Source organism: Pongo pygmaeus, chromosome 6 (genome assembly GCF_028885625.2).
Source record: "Pongo pygmaeus isolate AG05252 chromosome 6, NHGRI_mPonPyg2-v2.0_pri, whole genome shotgun sequence".
Classification (NCBI taxonomy): Eukaryota; Metazoa; Chordata; class Mammalia; order Primates; family Hominidae; genus Pongo; species Pongo pygmaeus.
In genome coordinates this window covers 100,642,030-100,658,006 of record NC_072379.2, presented here as the reverse complement: position 1 = coordinate 100,658,006, position 15,977 = coordinate 100,642,030, and the positions used below count along the sequence as shown (strand labels likewise).

Sequence of the window (15,977 nt, the reverse complement as noted above, 5' to 3'; positions counted from 1 at the left end):
GAGGCCACTGTTGTTAAAGTAAAATAACTTGTGTTCTAGTTACGGCTCTGCTAAGAATACGCTGGGGGATGTCAGGAAGTCGCTTTATTTGTAAAATGATGAGTTAGACCAGAATATATTCTCTGATAGAAGTTTACAAAGACGAATAAAGATTTATAGGCCAGGCGCGGTGGCTCACGCCTAAAATCCCAACACTTTCGGAAGTTGAGGGGGTGAAGATCCCTAGTGCACAGGAATTCGAGATCAGCCTGGGCAACCTAGTGAGACCCCCTTCTCTACCAAAAATAAATAAATAAATAAATAAACAAATAATAAATTTTAAAAATGTATTAGCTGGGCTTGGTGACGTACTGAGAGGCAGGAGGATCCCTTGAGCCCAGGAGTTCAAGGTTGCAGCGAGCCGTAATCATAGCACTGCACTTCGGCATGGGAGATAGAGCAAGACATTAGCTCTAAAAAAAAAAAAAAAAAAAAAAAAAAAAAAAAAAAATTAATAGATTTATAAAGTCCATTCTATGGAGGAAAGTCTCTTATTCAGTTATGAACTGCTGCGAACCTAAAGGCAGGAAGGCAAATTCCCTTCAGTTCGGCAAACACGAAGACTCCACATTCGCGTCGTCTGTGAAGAAGGCACTCCGAACCTCAGGCGGCTCACTCGCTAGGTTTAAGAGGATGAGCAAAGAATAAAAGTCCTCTCACCCAGGAAGCGTTTCGCTTCCCTTAGCTGGAGCCACGCTCCAAGGTGCCAAAGCCTAACTGCTGTCCACTCTCACCAATCCGTCAGCAAAATGAGCATCTACCTGCTGCGAACGTGGCGGTGACACTACTACAGTTCCCAGCCTGCCTCCCGCCCGCCCCCACTCCTAGACTCCACAGGCTATGACTTGTAGTCCCAGCCCACGGCTGGCGGCGGTGCGGGACTCCTGAAAAGTGCTTTTCCTCCCTAGTAGGCGGTGAGACCGCAAATTCCAGCAGAATCCTACTCTGACCCACCAGGGCTTGCCCCGCTCAGAGTCGCATTCCCTCCTCCAAATGAACCAACTCTCCACCCAATGCTACTCCGACTTCTGAGCACCCCGGGCGGGGCCACGCCCCGGAAATGGAGTCAGCTCTCCAGGCCGCCTGCTGAAGTGCCTTCCAGCCACTCCAAGCGGGGCTGGGGCCGGCGGGGCGGGCTTGGGGGCGTGGCCGGGAGGCGGGCGGGGATGCTTCAGCGGGAGCAGCGCTTGGGGCGGAGCTGCAGCGCGAGGCCGCGCATCTGGGTGGCGGCGGGGACGCGCATCTGGGTGGCGGCGGGATCGCGCCCGTGGGGAGAGGCGGCTGCGGCTGCGGCTGCTGGTGGTGGGTGGGGGGGAGGAAGAACCGGGAAGGGGGGGCAGGGCGAGCGGAGACCTAGCTGTGTTCCTGAGGCGGCGGCGGCGGCCGCGTCTCCGACGGAGGAGGAGGGCGGGGAAGGAGGATGGAGCAAGCTGGGGGTTGGGGTTGGCGCTAGCCGCAGCGGCTCGCCTGGTACTGTGGGAGAGCGGCGGCTGCTCCTGGAAGTTGTGGTGTCGGGAGCCCAGCCGGTGCCGCCGCAGCCGCCGCCTAGGGCGGTGGGGAGGAGGAGGGAGCCGCGGGGCTTGGCGGGGGTCGGGAGGGAGGGACGTGCTGGGGGAACGAGCTGGGGAAGACGGAGCGGGTTCTGTGCCGGGCGGGCGGGCGGCGGGGGGGCCAGCGACCGCAGCCGGGGGAACGCGGGAGGATGGAGCAAGTGGAGATCCTGAGGAAATTCATCCAGAGGGTCCAGGCCATGAAGAGTCCTGACCACAATGGGGAGGACAACTTCGCCCGGGACTTCATGGTGAGTCTCTCCCCTCGCTGTCGCCTTTTCTCGCCGGCGCCGGAGCCCATCGCCGCCTCTCCCGGCCGGGCCGCCTGTGCTTTGTGTACCTCTGTGAGGAGAGGGGCGGAGGGGGCGCGCACCAGCCGGGTGGGCCGGGTGGGCCGGGTGGTCTCGGAGGCCAGCGGGAGGCGAGAGCGCCTACCCCCGTAGCCTCCTTTCTTCTCCCATGGTCGCGACCCCCGCGCGGGCGCCCGGGACGCGAAGGGAGCGGCCGCGCGGCCGAGCCCGCAGCCTGCACCGCGGCTCGCGACCACCTATTGTTTACCGGGCCGGGAGCCGGAGGCGAGTGGGTGCAGGCCGGGGGGGGCTCGCGTTTCCACACCTCCCCGCCCAGTCCGCTCCTCCCAGGAGGGTCGAGGCAAGGTATGTGGCTGTGACCGGGAGGAGTGCAGATCGTGGCTGACAGAGGAACGGGGGGATTGAGGTTGGCACTAACTCCTGGGATCCCTTTGCTCTAGCTGGTCTCAAAGCGGGCAAGGTAGGACTTCGGCCGTTTCTGGGGTCGCAGTCATGATCTCCAACGCTTGGGAAAGGATTGCCCATAAGGAATCTCATGGGTTTACTAATTTCCATTTACCCGCGTCCCGCCTCTCCTCTCCTGAGGCCCAGGTTTGAGGTGGTCTTGGGGTCCGTGTGACTATAGGTTCAGGGGATAAGTGTGGGTGGGGGGATTATCCTGAAGGAAGCCGACTTCGGACTCCCCAGGGGATATTGCCGAAGGCGGAGGGGATGTGACTATCACTTCCTATCCGGGGTGGGGGTGGGGAACTTGGGAACAATAGTCCTGGTGGGGCGGAGGCGACGCTACGGGCCGAAGCCCTGAACTGGGAGATAACCTTCCCAGCGCCCCCCCCCCCCGCCTCCGCCACCCCCCACTTTCCGCCCTCTGCTTGTGCAGGCAGTCTTGAGAGGAGGTGAAGGTTAAAAGTCTTGTTCATGAAATTGCTCTAGATACACTATTGCTGTAGCTCACTATGAGGGGGTCAGATCCGAAGGCGTGAGACCAGAAGTCGACTTCCTACGTTACCCACCCCCCCAACCCCCGCCCCTTTTATTTTTCTGCTGGACAATGTTCCCTCTAGGGTTGTTTCCCGGCTTAGGAGGCGGTGGTTGCGGCTGCTGCTCCTACGGATATTGCGCAAGACTGGGGCGTTGGAAACCCTGTAGGTCTGGGGAATGGAAAAGGAAGTGGGACTTTGGGAAGTGGTTGCTCCTTAGTCTTGGCGGGGTTTGGGAGTGGGAAATCAGCTGGGGAAAATTTTTATCTTGGGTAAGGTACACCTCGAAGAATAATCACTTAACTCTGAAATCTGATTATGAGAAGGATACACAGTTAATATCTGTAAAATGAATGGGCAGCAAACATTGGCTAGTTTTTATTTTTTATTTAAAAAGTACAGTAGTTTTTATGGTGGAGGTGATATGACTTAGTAGTGAATACTTTTTCACGTTTTGAAGAGACTGGTCTAGTAAAGCTTTAGCGTTAAATTTTTAACAGCTTATAAAATAGGCCCTTGACCATACTTAGTATTATACTAGTATCGTTGAGCTTTGTGATTCCCGCCTCCCCACACCAGTAATAGAGGATGGAAGTAAAGTTTTCTCAGTATCTTTTGAAGATTGAAAATATAAGTTAAATAATCTAACTTATTCCTTATTAAAAATAAAAATATTGCTTATATTTAAACATTTGCTCTTGATATTTAGCCTATGTATTTTTGAAAAATTACTTTTTGATCTGAAAGGGTTAAGGAAAATAGGGCATTTTCCCTTTTTACTATTGAGAGTTTTTATTGTCTTGGTATCTTTTGAATGGTGTCATTTACAGCAATTGGTTGGAGTCTCCTTTTTACTACTTTCTAGCAAAAGTAGAAGAAAATACTTGAAATATTTAAGATGTTTTTCTTAAATATTTAAGAAGTTTTTTTGGTTTTTTTTGTTTGGTTGGTTGGTTGGGTTTTTTTTTGAGACGGAGTCTCGCTCTGCGCTCTGTCGCCCCGGCTGGAGTGCAGCGGCGCAATCTCAGCTCACTGCAACCTCTGCCTCCCAGATTCAAGCGATTTTCCTGCCTCAGCCTCCTGAGTAGCTGAGATTACAGGCACATGCCACCACGCCCGGCTAATTTTTGTCCCAAGTAGCTAGGACTACAGGCGCAAGCTACCACGCCCTGCTAGTTTTGTATTTTTAGTAGAGATGGGATTTCGCCATATTTGCAGGCTGCTGTCGAACTCCTCATCTCAAGTGATCCATCTGCTTTGGCCTCCCAAAGTGCTGGGATTACAGGCGTGAGCCACCATGCCCGGCCTAAAACTAGTTTTTTACCGTCTTACTTTGGTTATGGAAGAAGAGATGGTGTGGTCCCTGGTCATTTCTTGTTTGCATGCTAGTCACCTTGTTATCCCTAGGCATATACCGTCAGGAAGGAGCATTGTTTGGTGATGCGGGCCATCAGGACAGGTGCCCAGCCTCTGAACTCCTGTACTGGAGAAGTAGCCTTAGGGTTCATGCTTTGGGGATGAGTCAGAGATTCCTATTGGAGAGTTCATTTCTTTCTTTCTTTTTTTTTTTGAGATGGAGTCTCGCTCTGTCGCCCAGGTTGGAGTGCAGTGGCTCAATCTCGGCTCACTGCATCCTCCACCTCCCAGGTTCAAGCGATTCTCCTGCCTCAGCCTCCTGAGTAGCTGAGATTACAGGCGCGTGCCACCACGCCCGGCTAATTTTTGTATTTTTAGTAGAGATGGGATTTCACCATATTGGCCAGACAGGTCTTGAACTTTGATCTGACTGACTTTGTGATCTGCCTGCCTCAGCCTCCCAAAGTGCTAGGATTACAGGCATGAGCCACCGAGAGTTCGTTTCTCAAAAGACTAAATGAGTTTCCTTTTTCTTCCATGATACCTAGGTATAGCTAGGTGATTCTACATTAGAGATTTGATGACTAAGGCTATTCTTTTATAGGGCTTTTTTTTTTTTTAATTTCCTGACTTGATAAGCAATAGCTGTGATTAAGGCAGCCGGTAGTTGGTGCTGCTTTTTCCCCTGACTGGAAGGCTGGAGAGGAACTATGTTCTCCTGGCATGGAAAGAGAAAAAAAGATTAGCTTATAGATTCTATTATTCTTAAATTCTGATATCGATTAAAAATGCATTTTTAAATCTTAACATTTTATGACTGAGCCTTAGAGATAATGTAGCTGATAACTGTTCCATCATAAAATAATGTTTATTCCAAATTTGGAAATTAATAGAATAATAATAATGTCTTAAACTTAGACCACAGTTCAAATGAACACTCCACTTGCCTGACTGGTGATGATGCTCTTTTCGCTCTATCCAGCAGTCCTATAGTCCTATCATTTAAAGGCTACCTCTGTTAATATATTTTGGTTTTGTTTTGTTTTGTTGTTTTGTTCTGTTTTTGAGACAGGATCTCACTCTGTCACCCAGGCTGGAGTGCATGGTTGCGATCCCGGCTCATGGCAGCGTCAGTCTCCCTGGGCTCAGGTGATCCTCCCACTTCAGCCTCCAGAGTAGCTGGGGCTACGGGCCCGCCCCACCAAGCCCTGCTGATTTTTGTATTTTTTGTAGAGACAGGGTTTCCCCATGTTGCCAAGGCTGGTCTCGAACTCCTGGGCTCAAGCAATCCACCTGCCTCAGCCTCAAAGTGCTGGGGTTACAGGTGTGAGCCACCATAGCTGGCCTACTACTTGGTAACTATCTTATATCTTAATTTCGTTTCTTTATGGTTGAGTATTTAGGTCATTCTACTTTCTGCTGTTACATATAGTAATTCTTTGATTAACATTTTTGCTGAAACTTTGACATTTTTCACTGTTGCATAAGATAGCTTCCCAGGAGTACTAGGTAGACGTATATAAACATTTAATACATGTTCATAAACTTGAAAAAGTTTTGTCAGTTTATACAACTGTCGTAATGTATGAGTGTTCATATTATAATTTTCTTGATCTTTATTTGATGGTTGAAAACTGATATCTTGTTTTAACTTGAATTTCTTGATTACTATTGAGGATAGAAATTTTCCACCTGTCATTAACTATTCTATGAGTGTCTATTCCTGGCCTTGGTTGTGCCCCATACTGTTAAAGAGGAGACAACTAAGGTACCCAGACTGTGTAGAATTATGTTGCCTAGATGGTTATTTGCATGTTGAAAACATGATAATTTTGCTAATAAATTAGCAAATAGCTAATTTGTGGCTGATCCAGAATTTGATCTCAATTATCTCTACTTTTAGTATTTACAAAATGAGAGATAAATGTATAAAGTAGGGTGGTGCACATTCATGTTTGACAGACCTACGTTTTACTCCACACAGACTCCTTCTGATGGCTGGGGATTGGGGAGGTGGTCCTGGACCATACTTTGAGAACCAGTGAGCTAATACATGGTAAATGATAAAGGTAATGCTGGGAAAGTTAGGTAGAGGTCTTTCGGTGAAGGATCTTGTATTTATGCTATACTTAGATTTTGTTCTACAGACCGATAATAGCAATTCTGGACAGTCTGCATTGTAACTCCTAGAGTCATGGAGAAAGTAGGGAGGTGTTAAGAAAATAGACATGCTGGCCCACTCCAGCGTCATTCCCCCACCCTCACCTTCTCCAGCCTGCTCCTTGAGTTGTACTCTGAACCTTCACTTACTCAGATAGGTTCTGGTAGAAAAGGTGAGAATCATTAGTCTGGGTTTCTGGAGCACTACTGAGTCTTTTAAGAAAGGTAAACAGTCATTTGTGTTTTACAAAGTTGAATCTGATAGCAGTATGAAGGGTGGCATTTTGGAAGCTGTTGAAATATAAGAAGTGAGATGTGAGGGCCTGAAGTGAACTGAGATGGGGAAATAGAGTATACAACACATCTGATAAGAATTAAGAAAGGAGTCTCAATGATTCATTAGATGTGGGTAGTAAAGAAGAAAAGAGTATAGTATTATGACTTGCAAAATGTCTAGCTTGGTATCTGTCACCCAAGCTAGAGAATACCATTTGGTAGAGTAAGGAGTGAGGGAGGAGTAACAAGTAGAGGAGACCAAACAACATTGTAGGAGGAAGTTTCAGGGGGAGAAGAGGATAAATTTAATTTTCAACATGTTAAAACTGCGGTGCCTCTGAGACAGCCAGTAGAAATGTAGAGCTCAAGATTTCTGACAGGATGGAGTTAAAGATGTAGGCATCATCCTATAAGCATGTAGGAGATAGTTGACAGCATGGGAGTGAATGAGCTTATTCCAACAAACTTATAGAGTGACCAGCTTTAGGTTGAAGAACATCAGTCTTAAAATAACAGCCAAAAGAAGGATATACTAGTGATTGTTCCTGAGAAGGTGTGGTCAAGGAGGAGGGAGGAGAACCAGAGATATCAGAAAAGCCAGGGAGAGTTTCAAGAAAGGAGTTATTACCAGAGTCAAATAATGCTGGGAGGACTGGTAAGGTGAGGTTGAGAAAGTACCCATTCCATTTGGCACGGAGGAGTGCTTTGGTGACTAGAAAAAGCAGTTTGGGTTGGGGTATGGGAAGAAGCTAGATTATAGAATGAAGGGTGGGTTTAGTGTCTTTCCATTTTTTTTTAACGTTTTGAAAGTAGATGGTAGGAGCTAGAGGAAGACTGGTTGAAGGAGAGTGTGCCCCTCCCACTGCCTTTTTTTTTTTTTTTTTTTTAAAGAGAGAACTAGAGAATATTTTTCTTATTATTTCTTGTCTATGTGTATATCCTCTTTAGCCTGGAAAGATCTTATGTTGCAGTCTTGATAAATATAAAAATTTTCATCATTTGTTTATTCAGTGTTGTGGCTTATAGGTTTAAAAAAACGTTGAGATATAAGTACCTACCATAAGATTTATTCATTTAAAGTCTATGATTCACTAGTTTTTTATTACATTGATGAAGTTATGCAACAATAACCATAATCAATTTTAGACATTTTCTTCACTTTGTGTACCCATTAGCGGTCACTCCCCGCCTTCCCATAAGCCCCAGGCAACCATAAATCTACCTTCTGTTTCCATAGATTTAAGTATTCTGGACATTTTATATAAATGGAATCGTACAATATGTGGTGTTTTGTGACTGACTCCACCTAACATGATGATTTCAAGTTTCATCCATGTTATAGTATTGATCAGTAGTACTTTTGGCCTTTTTATGGCTGAATAATATTCTATTGTATAGATACCACATTTTGTTTATCCATTCATCATGTTGATGGGTATTTGAATTGTTTCCACTTTTTGGCTAATGTGAATAATGCAACTATGAGCATATGTTTACAAGTTTTTGTGTGGACATATTTTCAGTTCTCTTGGGTATATATCTAAGTGTAGAATTGCTCAGTCATGTGATAACACTGTTTAACATTTTGAGGAACTGCCAGACTGTTATCCAAAGCTGCTGCACATATTACATTCCAATCAGGAGTATATGAGGGTTCCTGTTTCTCTACATCTTCACCGATACTTGTTGCTGTCTTTTTGATTATAGGCATCCTACTGGGTGTGAAGTGGTATCTTCTTGTGGTTAGCTTGTAAGATTTCGTGTGTCTTAATTTGTCTTTCAAAGCTAGAGTGATAGGAAATATTTTCCAGTCCTTGCATTTGAGCTAATCTTAGTGCTTACCCAGTGCCACTGGTTTAGTTATGGTTTTCTTATCCGTCCTTTGATGAGTATTCACCTAAACGGATTTACATCAACTAACTTCAGAAGTGGAAGTGAACTTTTAAGTAACTCTCCAGACATGGTTCACTGAGACAGTAAACTAAAAATTTACTTTAAGTGTTCTCAAGAATGTTTTACTGTATTTACTTTCAAAATATATTAACTTTTTTCCATCAATATTTGACATTTAACTTGGAAAAAGGATTTTTAAAGGATGAAACTGAAAGTAAGACATTAACATTTAGGTGGATGTAGGTTTTTTGTTCATATGTTAAATACTTCTGTGTTTCTATAGCACTCAGTTCATTAGATTCATAAACATTTACATTTCTATCTTCCCCAGACTGAAAACCTCCCAGGCTAGAGACTGGGACTTAATTATCCCTGTATCCCCATTACTTAATATAGTGCTTGGCATTTAATAGGCACTAATGTCCATTGCGTGTGCAGACATTGTAGACAAACTTAATGCTGTAAGACAGATTTATTCTTCAGGTGAATTCTTCAGTGGTCCAAGGGTTTGCCTTCTAGACGACCATGAGAACTGCTTCTTCCCCTCCTACACAGATGTGCTCACATAACTCATTGTATTTTCAGTATCCACTGAAAAAGAAAATACAAGATAAGAGCTACATTGAATTCAAATATTTTAAATAAATATGATTTTATTAGCTGCAGTTTCTTAAGGTAACTTCTGTACTTGTGCATCCCACACCCCATGGATCATACTTTGTTGACATTGTCTTAGAGTATTAATAAAATGTCTCCTTTTAAACTTTTGGCTTTGGACTTAATAAAATCAAGATATCATGTCATCGGTATCTCTTCAAAAATGGTGAATTTGTGGGTATTTAGAGAGTGATTACAAGTGATATCTGTTGTTCTCTACTTGCCTCTAGTTTCTTTCCTCATCCAGTCCATTCAACATATCATACTCACTTTCCTAAAATACCACTTTCAAGTGGCAGCATCTGTAGGCTAATGGAAACCATACTGGTTGTACAATCAGGAGATGGGGGCTGCACTGGAAGCATGGTTTGATTTTCATTATAAAAAAATAAGTTAAAAAAACTCATTGCTCCCTTTGATGACCATTACAATTATTGGAAATTTTAAATGTGTATTTTGAAAGTCAGTTCAAAACATATGATCCAAGTGCTGCTCCTTTTTCAAACTGTAATTATGTCTGTCTCTCTTTCAGAGAGATTTGATTCCCTGATTTTTCCCTTCTCAGCTCCCTCCAATTTTAAATATATATATATATTTTTTAATAATTAAAAAAAAATACCTCACCTGGAAGTTTTCACCCAATTTTGTAACTTTGGTCCTAGTTGAGAATCACAGGCCTATAAGATAAAGTCTGTACTTCTTAGCCTGGCATTCCAGAACCTTCTTAACATAACGTCACAGTACCTTTCCAGTGTTAAACTTCTATACTCTGTGGTATGTATCCTCTCTTCTTTTTGAAGGAGGCTATTCCTGGTCCTTGAGCATACCTACTAAATGAATGAAATCTTGCTATCTGTGGTTGTACTGTTGAACATACTTTTTCCCTCAGAAAGCTTCCCTTTTATTTATTTATTTATTTTTTTATTTTTTTGAGACAAAGTCTTGCTCTGTTGCCCGGCTGGAGTGCAGTGGCACCATCTCAGCTCACTGCAACCTCCGCCTCCTGGGTTCAAGCAATTCTGCTGCCTTAGCCTCCTGAGTAGCTGGGATTACAGGTGCCCGCGACCACACCCCGCTACTTTTTGTATTTTTAGTAGAGATGGAGTTTCACCATGTTGGCCAGGATGGTCTCCCCTTTTATTTTATAAACCAGTACTTGGAAGATGAGAAAGCTAAAAATTTAAAATGACTTCACCAAGTTCACCAAAAACTCAGAAGCAAAAATGTGATTAATTCTCACCTTCTAGAATAAATATTTTAGCACAGTTTATCTTAAGGCACTTTTTCTCCTTTGTAAAGTTTGATCTTTAATATCACAAGAAAAAAAGCCTTTCATTAGATTTGAGTTGAAAACTTGATAAGGTAAATCAGGTGATATGCAATTTCTAAACCACTAGTCTTTTCCAAATATAAGTTGAACTCCTCTTCCAGCATTTTATATTTCCTGTAATATTTAAGTTTCTTTAGATTCATGCAGTCAAACCTTGACAATTATCTCCTTCCTTCTGAAATCACACAAAAACCTTGTTTGCATTTGTACAGTATTGTAGGGTCTGTAGCTGGCCTATGGCAGATATAAGAAGCAAACAGTAGTTGCTCCCTAAAAGTTTTTTTTGGAGAAAGTGGAATGTGGACTGTATTAGTCCATTTTCACACTGCTATGAAGAGCTGCCCGAGATGGGTAATTTATAAAGGAAAGAGGTTTAATTGACTCACAGTTCAGCATGGCTGGGGAGGCCTCAGGAAACTTACAATTGTGGTGGAAGGCGAAGGGGAAGCAAGGCACCTTTTTCACAAGGTGGCAGGAAGGAGAATGAACATGGGAGGAACTACCAAACATTTATAAAACCATCAGATCTTGTGAGAACTCACTATCAGGAGAACAGCATGGGGGATTATAATTACATAGGGATTATAATTCAAGATGAGATTTGGTGGGGACACAAAGCCTAGTCATATCGTGGACCATGTTAATCTCAGGGGCTTTGGGAAGTGTGCTAATATCTACATTTCCTGTAATAACTTTTATATCTAATCGGCATTTAAAAAGCTATTTTAACAACATTTGAGTGACTGTCCTGATAGGCTCTAAAGGAATGCAAAGATTTGTCTCTGTCATCCATCCATGGTCTCTATCATTTATCCATTCATACAGAAGGTATTTATGGAGATACCTGAGTGCCCACTGTGCCCTAGGTACTGTGTTTTTGAATTGGCCGTTGAAAATATGGCAGTACTCTGTTCAGGAAGTTTACTAACTGAACAGACCTGTGAGAAGCAGTGGGACTTTTCCTGGGGGCAGTGGGTGGGCTTCAGGGGAATCTTTGAACCCTTTTAAATTATATGTAATTTTTTTGTGTGTAAGCCCATTTTAGGGGGAAGAAAGTTCATAGCTCTTAGTTTCTCAAGGGGTTTGGGTCCCTTAGACTAGTGGGGAGATAAGGAGTTTAGGAGCTATACGGTCATTAATTTCTATCCAGGCCCTGCTGTGATTCTGAGCAGATTATCTAGAGAAGTTGGGGCTCTAATTCATACCTGGAAAGAACAAGATAATATATGTAAAGTTTCTAACATAGTATATGGAAGGTAGTCGAAAGAATTTGAGATGACATATTGCTCCAATGAAAGTATATTCAGAATATAAACCAGAGAGACAGGAGAGCCTAAATCTGTCTGAGTAGATCATGGACAGTTTCCACAAAGATGCTACATTTGAGCTGGTTTTTGAAGGAAGAGTTTGTCAGGTGAACTAGGTGAGTAAAAGGCAACAACACTTTCAAAGACTTGGAGATAAACAGAGATAGAACTGTGGGTTTTAGATGGGAAGAACAGGGTCAGTGTGTATAAAATAAGCAAATCTTATGTACCCAAATAATAGGATTTCCAAAGGAATATCAGCTTAAATGCTATTATGACATTGGCCTGTGTTCCTGAGTGTTTTGATGAGGAGTGTTTTGATGTTCCATTATTATGGCATAGTTGTTTGATCTTACAGTAGGACCTTTTAAAAATCGAGTCCTTGTCACATGGTAAATGTTCTTAAATCTGGTAATTTTACTTTATCTCAGGTATATAAAGTAGTACTCTCTCTGTTTACACAGTTCTTAGATGACTAGATTAGTGTTTTTCATTGGCATCTATCAGATATGTTAAAAGTGCCCTGTAGAAAGAAATTACATTTAAAAAGCCTTCAGGACTAAGGCAGCTTATTTATAATGGTGGGTCTCTTGCTTAGTTTGGATTCCTCAGCGAATTGAGTTTTCCATAAGATGACTCTGAAGAGGTTTTGAGACTGCATTTGTGACCAGAACCAACGTGAGAAAGGAAAGGAGTTCTAGGTCACATGCTACAAAACCATGAAGAAAAACTTCTCTAGACACCTTCTTCCCCACTGTGTATGTTGGTTTTACTCCTGACGTCATAAACTCTTTAGTGTTAGAAGGAACATAAAAACTGTTTAGAAATTAAGGAGCTTGTTACAGGTCTTGCCATAGAAAGGTGGTGGAACTGGGTTAGAAAGCAGATGCTTTTTCTATGACATGATGCTGCTTAGGCCAACATTTTCAATCTTAGAGAAAAAGTCAATAAAGCCCCACTTCCTACCCCCCTAGAGTAGAGCATAAATATCCTCAAAATTACAAAAAAAGTTTTCTGTCAGTATAGATTTTGGTTGCAGCCTACTTCCAAAAAGTAACTTAAGTGAAGAAAGAATTTATTGCAATGGAATACTGCCCTTGAGCAGGTTGAAGCATCAGAACCAAGAAATAGAGAGCCTGGGTGACTCCTCTCTCCATGCCAGCCTCTGTGTCTTTCTATGGTTTTCAAGTTTCCATGTCTCTGGGGCTGCTTGGATACTTCTCTTTGCTTCTTTGCACACCTGCTTTACTCTTACCTCTCTCTGCATTTTGACTTTCACTGTTTTGGCCTGCATGTGCTGAATAAAGGCATCACTTATGGTAATCTAACCTGTCTCATTCACTTTTATCTCAGATTATGGGAAGAGCTCAGAATGACTAGAATTGCTACATCTTGTTTTTCAATTTCCTGAAGAAAATAACCAACTTGCCAGTGAGATGGGTGTTGTATAAGGTGGTGAGCTTATTCATATGTGTATGGAAGGAAGGAACTTTTTTTAGAGAAAGGAAGGGATGGCTTGATAACTAGGCGGGCAGCCCAAAGAGTGTCTAGTAGAGAATCCTTGAAGCAAAATTGAAAAAAAATTTACTATTTTAAGGTTTCAGCCCCATATGAACTCCACCCACCTTCTTTCAGAGATGGAAAAAGAAGCACAAAGAGTCCTTGTGACTTGAGAGAACAATTTGTTGGCTCTGGCAGAGCATTATTTCACATTTACAGTTAGACATTAAACATCAGGCAAAATTTTAAGGTTTCTGTGTAGCAAACTAAAATTAAGATTATCTATAAGCTGCTTATTTATGGTACCTAATATTTAAATTATAATTTTTCGACATTAAAATATGGAACCTTCTTGCAAGGAAATCCTGTTTTAAAGTTTGGGTTTTTGTTTGTTTTTTGTTTTTGTTTTTGTTTTTTGTTTTTTTAAGAGATAGGGTCCTGCTTTGTTGCACAGGCTGGAGTGCAGTGGTGTAATCATAGCTCACTGCAGCCCTGACCTCCTGGGCTCAAGTGATCCTCTCACCTCACTCCTGAGTAGCTAGGACTACAAGCATGTTGCCACCATGTTCTACTAATTTTTTTACCTTTTCTGTAGAGACGAGGTCTTACTATGTTGCCTGGCTGGTCTCAGACTCCTGGCCTAAAGCAATCCTTCCATCTTGGCTCCCAAAGTGCTGGGATTATAGGTGTGAGCCACTGCGCCTGGCCCTAAAGATCACTTTTATCAAAGTAGACACTATGATTTACTCCCTGATCGTATGTCAAAAATATATCACTATCTGAAAAACTAACATATTTTCTTCACAATAGATTTTGCATTATTAAAATTAACCTAACTACAGTTCTTTTAGTTCATTAATTGTCTAAAATTTATGTGTTACTATATTCATTGTGTTTGCCTGGCTATCAGCGTGCCTGTCTTTGTGCCTGTGTGTCTGCCTGCCTGCCTTTGTGCTTCCCTTTGAAATTCTATTTGCCTACTCACCTTTCTCTACGTACTCAGTCAATTGGTTGTTTGTGCCCAAGATTTATTAATGTGTGTTAACGTGTGGATAGTAGAGATAGACTGGAAGGTACTTTGTAGTTTAGAAATGTCCTGTAATTTACACCTAGTTGTTTGTAATTCATCTAATACGGTAAATAGATTATACAAGGCGACTTCAAAAAGCTCATGGAAAAATGGAATTAAGTAAATAAATGTTATTTATTAATAAATTTATAAATAGATTAAAATTAAAATATAAAATTAATTTCTCAACATAAACGCCATCAGTTTGCTTTTATAAGTGATGACACACCAACCATTTTGTTTATCCCTAAGAACTGAGTGTCCTAGAAATTTAACCATTTCAATGCAGTTTTTTTACATTATTAACTGAAGAGTAATGAATGCCCTTTAAAGATTTTTTTGAGATGAGGAAACAAAAAGAAGGCAGAAGGAGCCAAATCAGGACTGTAAGGTGGATGTCTAATGGTTTCCCATCTGAACTCTCACAAAATTGCCCTTGTTTGATGAGAGGAATGACCAAGAGGCATTTTTGTGGTTCGAAAAGGACTCTCTAGTGACGCTTTCTCGGATGTTTTTCTGCTAAAGCTTTGGCTGACTTTCTCGAAACACTCTCATAATAAGCAGATGTTGTCTTTCCTTGGCCCTCCAGAAAATCAACATGCATAATGCCTTGAGCATCTCCAGAAACTGTTGCCATGAGCTTTGCTCTTAACTGGTCCACTTTTGCCTTGACTGGACCACTGCCACCTCTTGGTAGTTATTGCTTTGATTGAGTTTGTCTTCAGGATCATACTGGTAAAGCCATGTTTCATCTCCTGTTATAGTCCTTTTAAGAAATGCTTCAGGATCTTGATCCCACTTGTTTATTTATTTATTTATTATTTTTCATTTTGTTTTTGAGACGGAGTCTCACTCTGTCACCCAGGCTGGGGTGCAGTGGCATGATCTCTGCTCACTGCAGTCTCCGCCTCCTGGGTTTAAGCAATTCTCAGCCTCAGCCTCCCGAGTAGCTGGGATTACAGGTGTGCGCTACCACACCCAGCTAATTTTTGTATTTTTAGTAGAGACAGGGTTTTGCCATGTTATCCAGGCTGGTCTGGGACTCCTGACCTCAGGTGATCCACGCGCCTTGGCCTCCCAAAGTGCTGAGATACAGGCATGACAGTTTAAAATTTCCATTGAAAGCTCTGCTCTTGTCTGTAGCTATCTGGGTGCAATCGTTTTGGCACCAATTGATTGGAAAATTTGTTCAGCTTTAATTTTTCAGTCAGAATTGTGTAAGCTGAGCAACTTAAGATGTCTGTGGTGTTGGCTATTTATGCTGTTAATTGCAGGTTCTCTTCAGTTAGGGCAAGTGACAAGATGAATTTTTTTCTCAAAAATCAATGTGGATGGTCTGCTGCTACAGGTTTCATCTTCAACATTACCTTGTCCTTTCTTAAAAAGAGGCATCCATTTGTAAGCTGCTGATATTTGGGGCATTGTCCCCATAAACTTTGCTTCACCATTCTTCCATCCAAGCTTTACCATAAATTTGATGTTTTGTTCTTGCTTCAGTTTTTTAGCAGAATTCATGTTGCTCTGATAGGGGCTCTTTTCAAACTGATAT

At 42.5% G+C, this 15,977-nt stretch overlaps 1 protein-coding gene and 1 long non-coding RNA gene across 3 annotated transcripts in view; both read left to right on the top strand.

Annotated features, from left to right (window-relative positions):
* The first annotated feature begins 1,419 nt into the window (after window positions 1–1,419).
* The window catches only part of PTPN12 (protein tyrosine phosphatase non-receptor type 12), a 102,326-nt gene continuing 87,768 nt past the window's right edge, over window positions 1,420–15,977 (top strand). The window contains exon 1 of one of the 2 annotated variants that reach the window (XM_054495100.2): window positions 1,420–1,840. In XM_054495100.2, coding sequence (XP_054351075.1) covers window positions 1,742–1,840 — 99 coding nt within the window. In that variant the 5' untranslated portion in view covers window positions 1,420–1,741. The remainder of the gene's footprint in view (window positions 1,841–15,977) is intronic. The other variant, XM_054495099.2, reaches the window with a different exon arrangement.
* LOC134739879 (uncharacterized) lies at window positions 1,998–6,743 on the top strand. Its single transcript, XR_010126965.1, has 2 exons — window positions 1,998–2,360; window positions 2,965–6,743. It is a non-coding gene; the product is annotated as an uncharacterized LOC134739879 (long non-coding RNA).